This window comes from Apis dorsata, unplaced genomic scaffold, assembly GCF_000469605.1.
Source record: "Apis dorsata unplaced genomic scaffold, Apis dorsata 1.3 scaffold_89, whole genome shotgun sequence".
Classification (NCBI taxonomy): Eukaryota; Metazoa; Arthropoda; class Insecta; order Hymenoptera; family Apidae; genus Apis; species Apis dorsata.
This window is the reverse complement of record NW_006263387.1, coordinates 449,455-463,572: the sequence shown is the minus strand read 5'-3', so window position 1 is coordinate 463,572 and position 14,118 is coordinate 449,455. Positions and strand designations below refer to the sequence as shown.

The following is a 14,118-nucleotide window of genomic DNA, read 5'->3' as shown; positions in this document are numbered from 1 at the left end:
TATATATATATATATATACTCTTTTTCAAAATTATTAAAGCTAAATGAATACGAATGACGCAGTATCATTGTGAACTCGTAACGACAATTTGGCATCTTTCGTAACGATTTTCGTAGCAAATCGTACGATCGAATTATATGTATTATGTTATTAAAAACATAAAACGACTTACAAATGTTGAAATAAGTTGTAATATAGATATTAATTTAAATTCACGTAACGTTGAAATCACTTTATATCACTTTCAATATTATAAAATTACTAAAGCTAGGTGAACACGAATGACGCAGCACTATTGTAAGATCGCAATATTTCGGCATCTTTCGGCAATTTCCGTAATGGAATCGTACGATGTAATACGAAAAATACCGAATAGTGCCGAATTGTCGTTGTAAGAATTTATAATATTGTCATTTGTGTGCAGTTAACCTTAGAAATATAGTACATTTGTTAAATCATATAACCGTTATTGCAACAAGAAAAATCACTCATCTGCATCGAATCTAAACAGCTTTTTTATTTTCCATTTTCCGATGATATTCAAGCTATACTTCGAAAATAGTTTTCGAAGTATTTTTCGAACGATTTCAAAGTAGCAATTGATTGAATGACAAAAAATTATTGTATATTTTATCTCGATATTTCCAAACAACAATCTCTAAAATTTTTTTTTTTATTATAAAGTTTTTTCTTTGTTGAAAGATAAATATGTAACACTTAAAAAATCAAAATCAATATGGACTAACAAGATCATAGGTTAAGTTATTAAAAAATGAGATTTTAATGATATCAAGTTATTTAGATATTGCATTTAAAATTATATATTGCATTTTCTTTTATGAAATTTCCAAACTTTTAGATTTTTGTCCAATTATGAAACATTGACAGTTTTGATATTAATTCATTATTTTATCGATAATCGATCAAAATAAAATTTTAATAGAAGAAAAATCCGAAATATAAAATTTTAATTTCGATAATTTGAAATATATAAATCATCTCACAAGTATTATCTGTTTAAAAGTCTAATTTCAGATATAAAGAATCATTTATTACAAATTCATTAACTGGCAAATCAAAAATCTTATCAGAGTGCAAACTATCATTGTCTTTCTTTTTAATTATTGTTAATTATTGTTGGAAAGAAAATTTTTTTTATGATTAAAAATTAATAAATATTATATAAAACTTTTGATTGAAACAGTTATAAGAAATCTAAATGATGCAAAAAAACTGTTATGGATGAAAGCCTATATCGGTTCAAGTTACGGTTCCTTAGACTGTTATTATATCAATTCTGTAGCAATTCTACGTCCGTTCTGTTCCGGTTTAAAACGTTTTATAGTTGTTTCTATATACTATAGAATTAAAACTAGAAACCTGAAATAATTCTGAATCACGATTTATTATAAAGTTATACAAAGATAGAAAATATAAATTTTATTATTCTCTCTTTTAATTTAATTCTCTCTATACAAATATAAGAAAATATAACATATTGTCAGTGTGATCTATTTTAAGTGAAAATAGTGAAAAGATAAAAAAAACATGAAGCAACTGTTCAGGTCAATGAATTTACTTTCGTTGTTCTTTTACTTTTGTTATTTTATTGAATTCAAGATAATAATGGAAAGTAATAGGGATAATTTCGATACGTTTCAATAGTTTATTATACAGATATTGCATGTGCAAATATATACTTGCTTGAAATTTCTTCAAATAATGTATACATTGCATTCATTGTAATATCACAATTTTGTTAAATATTAATAAATTATTATATTAATAAATAATAATAAAAACACAACAGAAAATCCTCATAATGTTTCGTATTAAATTTACAATTAGATCTACAAATCTGTTCGATTTGTTTTCTCGTGAATTCTCTGTGAGCAAGAATCTCAAAGACTCAAAGGTGTTGAGGGGAAGAGAACCTGTTCGAATACGTTTCGTTACGTGTTCGTTACAGCTCGTAATGCGTTATGCAAGACCGATAAAACGAAACTCGAACGGCCACGGTACATACGGTCATCGTGATTAATTAAACGCTTTCTTCGAAACTCGGCAAAGTTTAACCCGTTTCATCACGTTTCAAGCGCAATTCGAGGAACGATTTCGCTCCTTTTAATTATGCATCGTTAAGAACGATCAAAGTAAGATAGCTCAAGAAAGTGGTCAATGAGGACACTCGTTCGTTTCTCATTTTTGATGAAAGATTTGCGATATACTGGATGTTTAGTTAATTGTGATAAAGAAATGATAATTCTATATCAAAATATGGAAAAATAATTATTTATCCAAAGTCTTGTTTTTCGAAGAAATCGAATTTGAAAATTTTTCAAATGAATTTTTATTCATTTTTGATTTTTCTTATATTTTTTCCTTATATCATCAATTATTAAAAACTTGGAATTAATGATTTGTCGTAGATTTATCTTCAATTCTTGATTATTATTCGTTTTTATTCTTCGCGAAGAGTTGTTTATTATTTTATTTCCAAGAATCGACTTATCAATCACGATTAGCACGTTAACAGTTTTCCGTAATTTGTTGAAACGTCGATAAGATTTTTTGCTGAACATATGCTTTTAAAAGAAATTTATTTCAACTTGAATTCAATTTAATCATTTATCATGAAGTTTATCTTCGAATAATAAATGAAAATTAAAATCTTCGTTGAGGAATAATTCACACATAATCGAGAAGATAAATGAGACAACTTATGAAACGCAACAAGTATAAGAATCGAAGTTTCTAGCTTTTCAGCAAGGATGAGACGAAATTTCTTGGAAAATTCTAGACAGAACTAGGTTAGAATTGATAATACGAAATCTTGATATCGTTAATATAACTTTAAAACAAAGAAATTAATAAGATAATGGAAGCTCACTTTTTATTATATAAAATTCTATCTTTAAAACTTATTTCGATACAGAATTTGTAAATCAAGTATTGTACCGATAAATAACTATGGAAACCTAATATCGATTCTGTAGAATTGAAACTAAAACATGATTCAAAATTTTATTTTCTATAAATGTTTTAGTCCTTATATAATATTTGAAATATAGAGTTTAATTATTCATTTTCTTAATTTTTTCCTTAAAAATGGCTTTAAATTATTTTTATAATAAACGTTTCTATTTAAAAAAAAAAAATCCATACAATTAGATGAAAAATGTTTGTTATTTCTAATTGATGAAGAAGGCTACCAGTCGTACCAGCTGTAAATCTAAAAATACTGTCCCCATAGATGTTACAAAAGTATGAGAACACACGAGAATATTAGCTTAACGACTACTATTTTTTAATAAACTCTGTGGCCAAGAGATACATGCATATTTTTGCAGAATACTTCAACATAGTTCTCTGCATATGTACATATATAGTGTGTTCCAGATAAAAACCGATAAATTTCACTAACATATTTAGAATATTATGAAAAATCTTATTATTTAAATTCTTTAAATAAATTATCATGATTGTAAATAAATATAAAATACAATTTTAAATAAATAATTATAATGGATAAAACATTTTTTTTGTTCAAAATTCAAATCTGCAGGCAATCTTTTTATCCGGGACACTATATGCACTCTACTTATAGATTCCAGAATTCGCGTGAAGTATCCTAAACGCTATAATGCAGTCCATATACAACATATCATAGACACTGGATATCTCTTGTTCGCGGAGAATAGTCGCTCGAAATGGAGAATAACAGTATGCAATGTACAATTCGGTTAAATCGTGCACAGGAAATGGAAAGAACAAAACACGAAACCGGTGAGGATGGACATGGCGCGCAAGCAAAACGCACCGAAAATAGCTTTCTCATTTTCATTTAAACACCGGCTAGCCGTGTTTTCTCGACGAGAATTCACGAGAATGTGAAACATTATGGTACACGCGAGACGACAGATAATCGAAACCGCGTCGCGGTTTCAATAATACGACGTTATTGACGTTCCTCGAATGTTCGTCGATGATGGAAGACAAGACAGTGACGTTTACGTAATGGAATTATCGTTTTCATTAATCATGTTGCTTTTTCTTCTGCAGGTTCATGTTCTTGAACTTGTATAATAGCAGGTGAAACGAGAATCACATGTCTTCTAAATAAAATTCATCTTTACAATGCTTTGTGGACGATATAATATTCAGATTTATTTATAGTAATTTATATTAATATTTGGATAATATTGTTTATTAGAGATTATTATTTTATAAATTCAATTATTATAATAATGATATTGATTGTTTTTTTCATTTTTTCATTGATTTTAATTATTATAGATAAAAAAAGCAACTATGTAGATCTTATTCAATTTTCAATTTAGCAATTTTCTCACAAATTATCTAAAATAAAATTTATATTATGAAATTTGTATGATACATTCATAAATATTGAAATATGGATAAACATATGTAATCTATTTATAAATCTAAAACTTTTTAAAACTACTTATATTATATTATCTTAATCAATATAAAAATAAATATTAAAATTAATCACTTATTTCATACGTTAAAAAAATATAATTTTTATCAGAAAATGATACATACAAAGTAAATTTTCTTTATATGCCTATAAGTGTGACATATCCAATATGAGAATCAGTGTTGTGGAAACGTATGCCCCAAAGGATTAAATAAACATTTTTTACCAAGAAAAAATATATATATATATTTTTAAATATATGTTGAACTATGTGGCGAAAAGACAGCACGAGGAAGCGTTTCAATTCCATAAAACGAACCGGTACCAGATGAGCTCTCAATTCCCTGAAGTGCATGGTCATTTTTCATCTTCGTTTATTTCAAACAGATGAAACAAAAATAAAGTTTCTCAAATATGTATACTATATGTCAACGAATATATATTATAAGCTAAGACTCAGTTCGATTGACTTTAATTGCACTGATTAATCGTGTAAAAGAATATCGTGTGGTCGTATTTTTATCCATATTTTTATCCATATTTTATCATCGTTAAAGTAAAAGATAAAGAAAAATTCGCGAATATATATTAAAAACAATATCAATTAAACTGTGCTTCGATTTTGAGAAGATAAAAAAGAAAGATTTAGTCAAAAAAAAAAAAAAAAAGAAATGTTAGATTGTGAGTAATCCTGATAAAAATTAAAAGTTTGAATTAAATTTAATTAAAATTAAAATAATTGAATAAATTAAAATAAGTAACTAAAATTCACTAAGTTATTAAAAAATTACTAGTAACTATAAATACTAATAATATCCTTCGTTTTTTTTTAATCACAGTTCATTTGAGAACCACTGTTTTAAACCAAAATAATTCGATGATCATTTTCTCCAATTTTTCCATCCAAGAATCATCTAGGTTAATTCCTAATTGGTAATATTAGCAAATTCGCAAAGTCAACATGTCCCGGAAAGTTACCTCGATTTATGATATCGACCTTAATACATAATCCATTTCTATGAAAGTACTAGACCAAGTGAGTTTCAAACGTCCATTTCATTCAGAAATGAGAAAATTTGAAATTTAAAAGCGCGAAATCTATCCTAGTTTCTGAAAATTTTATTGACAACGACTTATTTTCGTTCGATATCGATGCTTCTCATCGATCGAATTTCTTAATCTCTTTCTATTTATCATTTCGTTTTTAATTCTTTGTTGAGAGAAGTCGAAAAAACATCTAACAAGCTGCATACCATATGCGTTATTCTTCTTTTCTTTTCTTTTTCTTTTTTTTTTTTTTATCTTCAACGAATAACGTGGCTTCTTCCCACGACTTGTCAACTCTTTGATTTTTACATAACCTAAAAAAGACGCAAGGCAATCAGAATTAAAATATCGTAAAGAATCATTGCCAAAACTGAATATAAACATAGATTGAGCTTATATTTCCAATTGTAGATTGATAATTAAATTTTAATTAAAATATAATTTTTAAATAAGATAATTATTTTATAACATATTATATGAATATTCTTAATAAACTTTTATCTGCATACAGAATGAAAGAAGAAATAAGAAAAATGGGGAGAATTTAAAAGATAATTTTCGAGACTAAAATAAATATAAAATTTGAAATTTAAAAATATTCATTAATTAGAATTATCAACAAATCAAATCGAGTAAGATTTTTTATTCTTACAATGATTAAAAATGTGCAAACTCTTTTAATAAAATTAATATTAATTTCTATTCAAATAGAAACATAATTATACATTATAATTATATCAAATTATCTTTATAATAGTATCTTAACTTTACTTTTCTATGTACAACATATATTTTTAGGTTAGTAAGAGTTTCATCTCCGCCATACTCTGTTTTTCTTTCTCTCTTTCTTGCTTCATCTAGTGCAAAATTAAATTATCCACAATTTTAAAATAAGCTTCAACCTTAAATCTTTTCCCTACTTCAAATATGTATTTACTCGAATATTATTATTATTTTCGTATTATGTACTTATCTTCAAATTGATCTGGATCGATCGAGAAAAAAGGTGGAAGGCGTTTATTTCCGATACATTATACGAAGAGTTCGATAGGAATAGGCCGAAAAATGTTCCAGTTTCGATTGTAGAAGCAGCAAAATAGATGGTCCGTTAACTTTCCAACTGAAATCGTTATTGGAAACTCTTTTCGTGGAAGAAAACTCGTTATCTGCCGTCTGGATGGGTTTGCGTTTGGTACGCATACGATCCAACGAAAGGGATGCAAAGGAGTCAAACGGAAGGAAGGGAGTGCGGGGCCACCCACCAACACTTGAAATCACACCGTGTGCACGTCATGTGCGTGTGCCACCGACTAATCGATAAATTTCTCGACTGTTAACTAAATATCTAGCACAGTTGACGATTCTGATGATTCTCAAAGAGAGATTTCTCGTGGCTGTGTTCGTCAAGATGAACGTCGTAGGTTCGATCGTGTGTATGTATACTATGGAAGCTTTATGTTTGCGCGCTGGCCGAGAAATTGAAACTGCAATCGAGCACTGACCGCGTCGATCAACGCTGAACACGCGATCGTTATTATTGGTAACCTTTTGTTCGAATCTATTCGTCGAAATTGGACTATATGACGTTCGAGAGAATGTCATTTAGAGAAAACGATTGGAACTATCGATGTATCGATATTCGATAAGAAATCTTCGAGTTTCGAACAACTTCACTTGTGTCCAGTGATAGAATAAGGTTAGGTCATATTTCGCTTTCGTGCCTAATTCCGAAGATAGTGTTAAGTGCTGCAATCTAATGGCGATTATATAAACTATATATAAATTAATAAAATAAATGAAATTATCAAGCAAGATTCGATATTTTGTTATATTATATACAAAAGTATATACAAAAGTATTATATACAAAGGTATATTGTACTTTTCAATATTTAAAGTAATTCTATCGAATCATCACTTATTAAACGTAAAATATAATAAAAGTTAATCAAAACTACAATATAGATTAGTTTTCAAATCAATCTCAGAGAAAACAAAATTTGTACTTCTTACCTTACATTTCATTTTCGATATCAAATCTTCGAAGAAATCAAATCCAAATCTTTTATCTCCATCACGAATCCAAAAACCACGAAAGACAATCCGGTGCACACGAGCAAATTCGTTTCGAATGTCGCACGAATGTCGGACGGACATAGGTTAGTATCGGTCAAGGTTAAGCAATCGATGCTGGAAATTCACGCGGTCCAAGCGCTGTATTGGCATCGGGTCTTGGCGCGGTTGACTACGCCCCTGCGAGTGGGGACGCCCATGAAACAAATAACCCTTTTTGCAGACGTCCACAAGGAAGTTCGAGCGTCGCGTCGGCTTCAAAGCGATTCAACCTCGTGTTTCTGCGTTGAGAACAATTCTCAAATGTCGTCGTGTTTCTTTCTCCCTCTCTTCTTTCCCCTTGCGAATATTCCTTCTTCGATTCCGTCGCGGTTTATTCGTAGTGGTTCTTTCTTCGAGAATAAACTCCTTAGTTCGTAAAAGGAAACGCGACAGGAGGAGGGAATTAATTTCCACGAGAATTTCTGTCTTTCTGTCAAGGACGAGCCAACACGTGGACAACGAACATCCGTATCCGGGAGCATAGGCGAACAGAGACTCGGCCAAGGTCGCACAATGAAAATCCTTCTGACCCTGTAATTATTTGGCATTGCACTTTGGCTGAACTCACGGCCCTGACCATCGTTCTTGATGTGGTTAATTTTCGTTCCTGGCTCCTGGCTACTCGATTAAACGAGAAACGTATAAAGAAACGGATATTGTGTAGGTTGCAAGAATTTTAGAAATACGAGGAAGGGATAAATATGCGGAAATGCCAGAGATCCTACGAAAAAAAAAAACTTGAGAAAACCAAGGTTGATTTAAAATTTATTATTCTTCGTTAAAAGAGGTTAGGTTGTTCTTTTAAAGAAGAGAAAGAGAGAGAGAGAGAGAGATCATTTTTTACGAGATGATGAATTTGAAGATCGAATCTATTGTAATCTAATATCTCTCTTAAAACTGTTATATTATTTTTTTATAGTACAAATACGAGACGAAATCGATATCAATAAGATTACGTATGACGTAAATTAAATTAGACTAGATAAAAATAGGCTAAATTAGACTGTTAAAACAAGATTAGATTATCCCTTTTTATCGAATCTAGATATTGATTACACGCACAATCTAAATTTATATTGCAAACATTTATTATATTTTTTTTGATAATAAACGGCGAGATCAATTATCGATTAGATTAGCTTAAGTAATTTATAATCAAATTCCCAACAACTATTACATCTCACCCATATTTGATTATTATCAAAAAAATATTAAAAAATATTTAGACAATAATAGCGTCCCAAAAACGAAACTTAACCTTGCACTTCGACGACCCTGACTTCTCGTTCCTGACATAACCAATTCGTTCTTGCCCTCCTAATATCTGACCACTCGAGAAATCCATGCAAGGAGGAAGCGTTTCGTGGAAAGGAGGAATTTTGGAAATGCGAGGGGAAATTGGGAACGCGAGACGCTCGTGGAGCGGCGGAAATGTGGAAACACGAGGGAAATTCCGAGTGAAAGAAAACTGGAGGGAGAAACTGAAAAAGATAAAGATAAAAGTTAGGGAGGAGTTTGCAGAAGGATTTGGAGAAGGAGAGAGAAAAAGTGGCATCGAATGAAAATATGCAAAGGAGGAGAGGAAGAAATATTTGCGAGAAGGCATAAACGCGAGAGGGGTGAGTTTCGTTTTGTCGGTGTCGAATTCGTGAGTTTTGCTCGAGCGGCTCGAGGAGCTCGGGGTTGAAGCACGCACAAGAGCAAAATGAAGGGTGAGCTCTGAGATAAAGGAAAGCGAAGCAGTTCGCGAAACGAGTTCATTCAAACTTGAACAAACACGGGCCAACCTATAACGATGCGGTTATTTCGAATAGATCGTCGTGGTTATGCATTTGATATGGAAATCGATGGTCCAGATGGATGAAATTGGTTAAAGTAATAACCGAGATTTATTTCTTCTTGTATAGAATGGAATAAAAATTATATTTTCGATTATTAATTAGATCGAAGGGATGAGACGTTCGAAATCTCGAAAAGTTTCGAATCCCGAAAATTTGCTATTTTATTCAGAAAAGAATCCACGTAAAGGATGATTCGTATAAATAATTTATTGCAACGAAATCAATTCGTTTTTATTTAATCGAATGTGATCCAATTGAATTTATTCGCTTTACATTTGATTTAATGACGAATAATCTCGAATTCGAATTTAAATTCGTTATTTCATGAATGATACTTTCGTACGTTTTTCTTAATATATTATAATGTATATTTTATTTATTGCTACAATGATGCTAATTCACTCAAATATACTGTCGAGTATAATTAAAAGAATTAAGATATATAAAAATAAAGCGAGAATAATAATGAGAGTAATGATACAATCGTTGTAACAAATTAAATTCAATTATAAGTTAAAATTGAACTTTGCTTCCTTGAATCAAACGATGCATCCGATGAATATTCAAAACAGGAGGAATATTTTTCCGGAAACCGAGTTTCAATGACGGATAGTGGCTCGGATCTTTGCATTCACACATTTTGTATTTGCATTCCGATTTTTCAACCTTGCGGCATCGCGGAGGAAGATTGCATAACCGAGTTCTTTTAACGAGAAAACTATCGATGGATGAAACACTTTTACGAACAAGTAACTTGATTTCAACAAGGTATTAATTCTGTTTCTTGAAAAAAGTTATAGGAAAAGTGGTTGAACTATATAATGAAGGAAGAGAAAGGAGATAATTGGAACTCGTTTAATCAATCCGGATAAAAATAATCCAGTTATTTTATCAAAACAGGATGTTTGTAATTATGTAGCTTATATTTTTGGTTAAATAAGAGTTTCTTTGATTATCAGTGTTTTCTTATCTTTTTGAATTTGGCGATATTTTAAATTTAATTAAGTTTAAAATAATTCTTAAGATAATTTTTAGTAACATTTTTATAACGTGTAAGATAATTTGATGTTTGTTATTGGTGTTTAGTATTTATTTAAAAAAGAAACAAATAATCATAAATTAATTAAACATTATTTATAAAAATGTAATAACATTTTAACAAAGTATACCGTGACACATTTGTCATGATTCATATCAATTTTGATTTTTTATCAAAGTGAAAAGAGATTATCAAATTGATTAGATAGCAAGTACAATAATTCTTCATTTTTTAAAATTTATATCTCCATTCTTGGAAAATAAATGACCACTTCTGAAATAATTTCTAAATAAATTATATCTTTCTAAAATTATCTTAAAATTCGCACGTTGTTATCATTTTCCCTTCCACACTTTCTATTTTACGCCGAACAAAAATGATAATATCATCACTGATAAAAAACGATTGGAAACAAATTTTAATTCGAAACATGGAAAAGAAATTTCGACGAAAATTCGAAAAACGAAACGAGATCAAATCGTTCCATCAAATCGAAAAATATGAAATACCATTAATTAAAACATATCAAATCAAAATTAATTGTATCACTGGTCAAACCACTTACGAGAAATTGATACGAAATTATAAACATATCTGGTCAATTTCCATAAAGCCAACTTTTAAAGAACGAGTGAGAAACGTTTTCTAGATCCAATCGTTGTTTCAAACCGGATGTGACGAGTTTCGAGAAATGGAGGTATTACCAACTTCCTCCGACAACAAGGCGAATTTCCAAATTCGTGCGAATTACACGAAACGAATGAAACCCGAAGAAGACTAACATCATCAACCATGGAAAAGGAAAATAGGAGAAAGATGTACACACAGGTGATGAAAAAGGGAAAAAAAGAAAAGAAGGAAAGTCGAAGAAAAAGTGGGGTAACAAGTTTTGCCCCGAAGCTTCTCGCTCTTCCGACAGAGACGCGGAGGACAAAAGAGGAGAAGAAAAAGTCGTGGGGGTGTCCGATGTGTACGTTTAATGATGATGAAAAGATGGATGGAATACTCTGGTTGGAAAATCCATATATACTCGTGCAGGAAACATATTTTAAATGCGGTGAAGGATTTAATGAGCGATAAATACAGAACAGGCCGAGTGGAAATGAAGGACACGCGTTGACTGGCGACTTCCTTCTTGAGGAAAAATCAAGTTTTATATTATGTTAACGTGACCAAGGTGAGTATCAGATCGTTTCAGACGAAAGAAAGAATGAAAGAATGTTTAATAAGATTTCTAAAGTTTACGATTTTATTGAAAGCAAGGCCGCTTGTTCCAACATGGAATATTATACTTTTACTTGACAATAGATTATTTGTCTTTTTTTAATATAATCCTTTCTCTAGAGAGCTTTGTTAATTCATATATTGAAGTTGTAATTTATCATAAATATCCAATTTGTTTTTTTATACTGAAACGATTGATAAAACATTTATTATAAATTTTGATGATGTTGAATTGTTATTTAACGTTATATTTTATTTTACACATTTGTAAAATCGATTGTTTCATACGCAATAATCTGATGTTCGTGTAAGTGAAACGACTCGAACTATCCTTCTACTTCTTAAAACGACCAGAGTTCTCTTCAGAGTTGTTTCATGTCTATTTCTCCGACTATTTATCATTGAGAATGAAAAATTCAAGAACGCGATATTACATTACGCATTAAGGTGGGTTTAAACTCGTATTATATCGTCATTGAATATCATCCAGTGTTACTATATGGTGCAACGATTTATAATTTTATCTCATATTATCGCTATATATCTGTTGGAGAAACGAAAAATACCGTAATTACTTTTTAATAATATCGACAAAACTTATCAGTGTATCTTCCAAATTTGCTGAAAATTTTACACAATTTCTCAATTTCTCTAAGATGTTTTATTCCTTAGTTAATAGAATTGCAATACTTTTTCTATATTTTGTAGAAAAAAAGTTTTATAAAACTTCAAACTGATTCGTTTCTATATTTAACCTTTCAAAAGCTTTCATCGTGTAACAAATGGTTAACGATCTCAACCATCGTTTGCAACTGTCCGATAAAACAACGTTATATAAAGCAGCTTTATAAATGGTTATTTGCATCATATATTATTTTTTTATTACAAAATCTGACGACGAGATTCGTCATCCTTCATTATCCGATAACAGCGTCAATTCGATACGAGGACAAAAAAGGGAAACAGCAAATCGATTCTCATCTTTAAATCATATTTCGATAGAAAACGAAGCAACTCTTTCCTCTCCGCGTTAATACGATGATACAACAATACGTAACAAATGTAGATGGCCATCTAAACGAGATCATCGGTAAAAAATGATGCAAAAGAAAAGCCGAGCCGGTTTCGGACAACGGTTCTTCTTTGGCTCGGAGTCGTTCTTCGGGGCGAGCGGATCGATCGAGGTCCACCTCGATGAAATCTCCTGCCAACTCGGCCACCGAACACAAAGTTCCCGGACCACGGTGTTTCAGTTCTCGCGTGATTCTGCGAAATGGCGAGAAATGTAGGCTAACGTGTCCCACCCACGCTTCTTTCTTTTTTTCTCTTTCTCTCTCTCTCTCTGTCTCTTTCTTTCCATTCGTCGAAACAGTGTCTCCGTAGAAAAGCTGAATGAAGAGGAAGAAGCGAGAAAGATGGAAAGAGAGGAAAGGAGGAATTGGATTGGCTGGGACGTTCGCGCATGCGCGAGCATCGCGGAATTTCAAACGATCGAACGGACCACCCACGCGAAACGGATTCTCTTCTGACTATGACACTTAGCCCGTGCAAGGGGCACGTGATTTCCTGAGGACAGTGTCACCGATAGTTACCGCTGTTGATTGTTACGATCGTTATGATTAATGTTCCCGGCCACACGATCGTGTCGTCAAGCATTAGATAATTCGAGGATGAAACCAGTGTGACCAGAGTTGTTTCAAAAAGTAACCGTTTTAAAGGTGGATCCACAGGAAATTTGCTCGTTAATACTGTACTAGAAAAAAAATTTTTTTGTAGAAATAAATGAATATTCGTTATTTTCGTCTAATTATTCTACCGAGCATATTAAAGAATTCAGATGTATTCTTCTTTCAGACACGGTTCACCGATTCTTCTTCATCTCATCCTGGACACAAAGTAGCCGCATTATATATAGATTCTATACAGTACTCCGTCATGTGAACGCGCTTATATAATTCTATAAGCGGTTTTTGGTTTTATCTCTCGAATAATTAGCATATAAAAAAACTGCATAGAGTGTTCTTGACAATTCGCAAAATGTATATAAATATATACAAAATATATGCAGACCAGTTCGGTTTTTTCGCTTAATGCCACCACTGTCAGTTGCACGCGACTCGTATCCGGAATTTATGTCGCGAGAAAGAACATTCCAAGGGCTGGACCATCCCGGATCCGGGGGGTTTCGACCGTGTAATTTTTGCTCGACTTACAAACTGGTTTGACTGGTGTTACGTCGCGTGGAATTTTGGTGGATATTCGTCGACACTCGTTATCGAAACGATATAAAATTGGATTTGATCGAGTTGATCTCCAATGATAAATTTCTATGAAATATTCTCGTCGGTTTTGAGAAGATCTGAAACATGTAATTATCCAATCGAAATATTTATTTTAAATAATTAAATTCG

General features: G+C 31.2%; 1 protein-coding gene across 7 annotated transcripts in view; it reads right to left on the bottom strand.

Moving 5' to 3' along the window:
• The window catches only part of LOC102678437 (protein FAM102B), a 71,746-nt gene that overhangs the window by 39,943 nt on the left and 17,685 nt on the right, over positions 1-14,118 (bottom strand). The window contains exon 1 of one of the 7 annotated variants that reach the window (XM_031508555.1): positions 6,752-7,072. The exons of 4 other annotated variants lie outside the window; for them this stretch is intronic. In XM_031508555.1, coding sequence (XP_031364415.1) covers positions 6,752-6,783 — 32 coding nt within the window. In that variant the 5' untranslated portion in view covers positions 6,784-7,072. Of the gene's footprint in view, positions 1-173; positions 324-6,751; positions 7,073-14,118 lie in introns of those variants that run through there. 2 more of the 7 variants (XM_006611567.2, XM_006611568.2) reach the window with 2 other exon arrangements.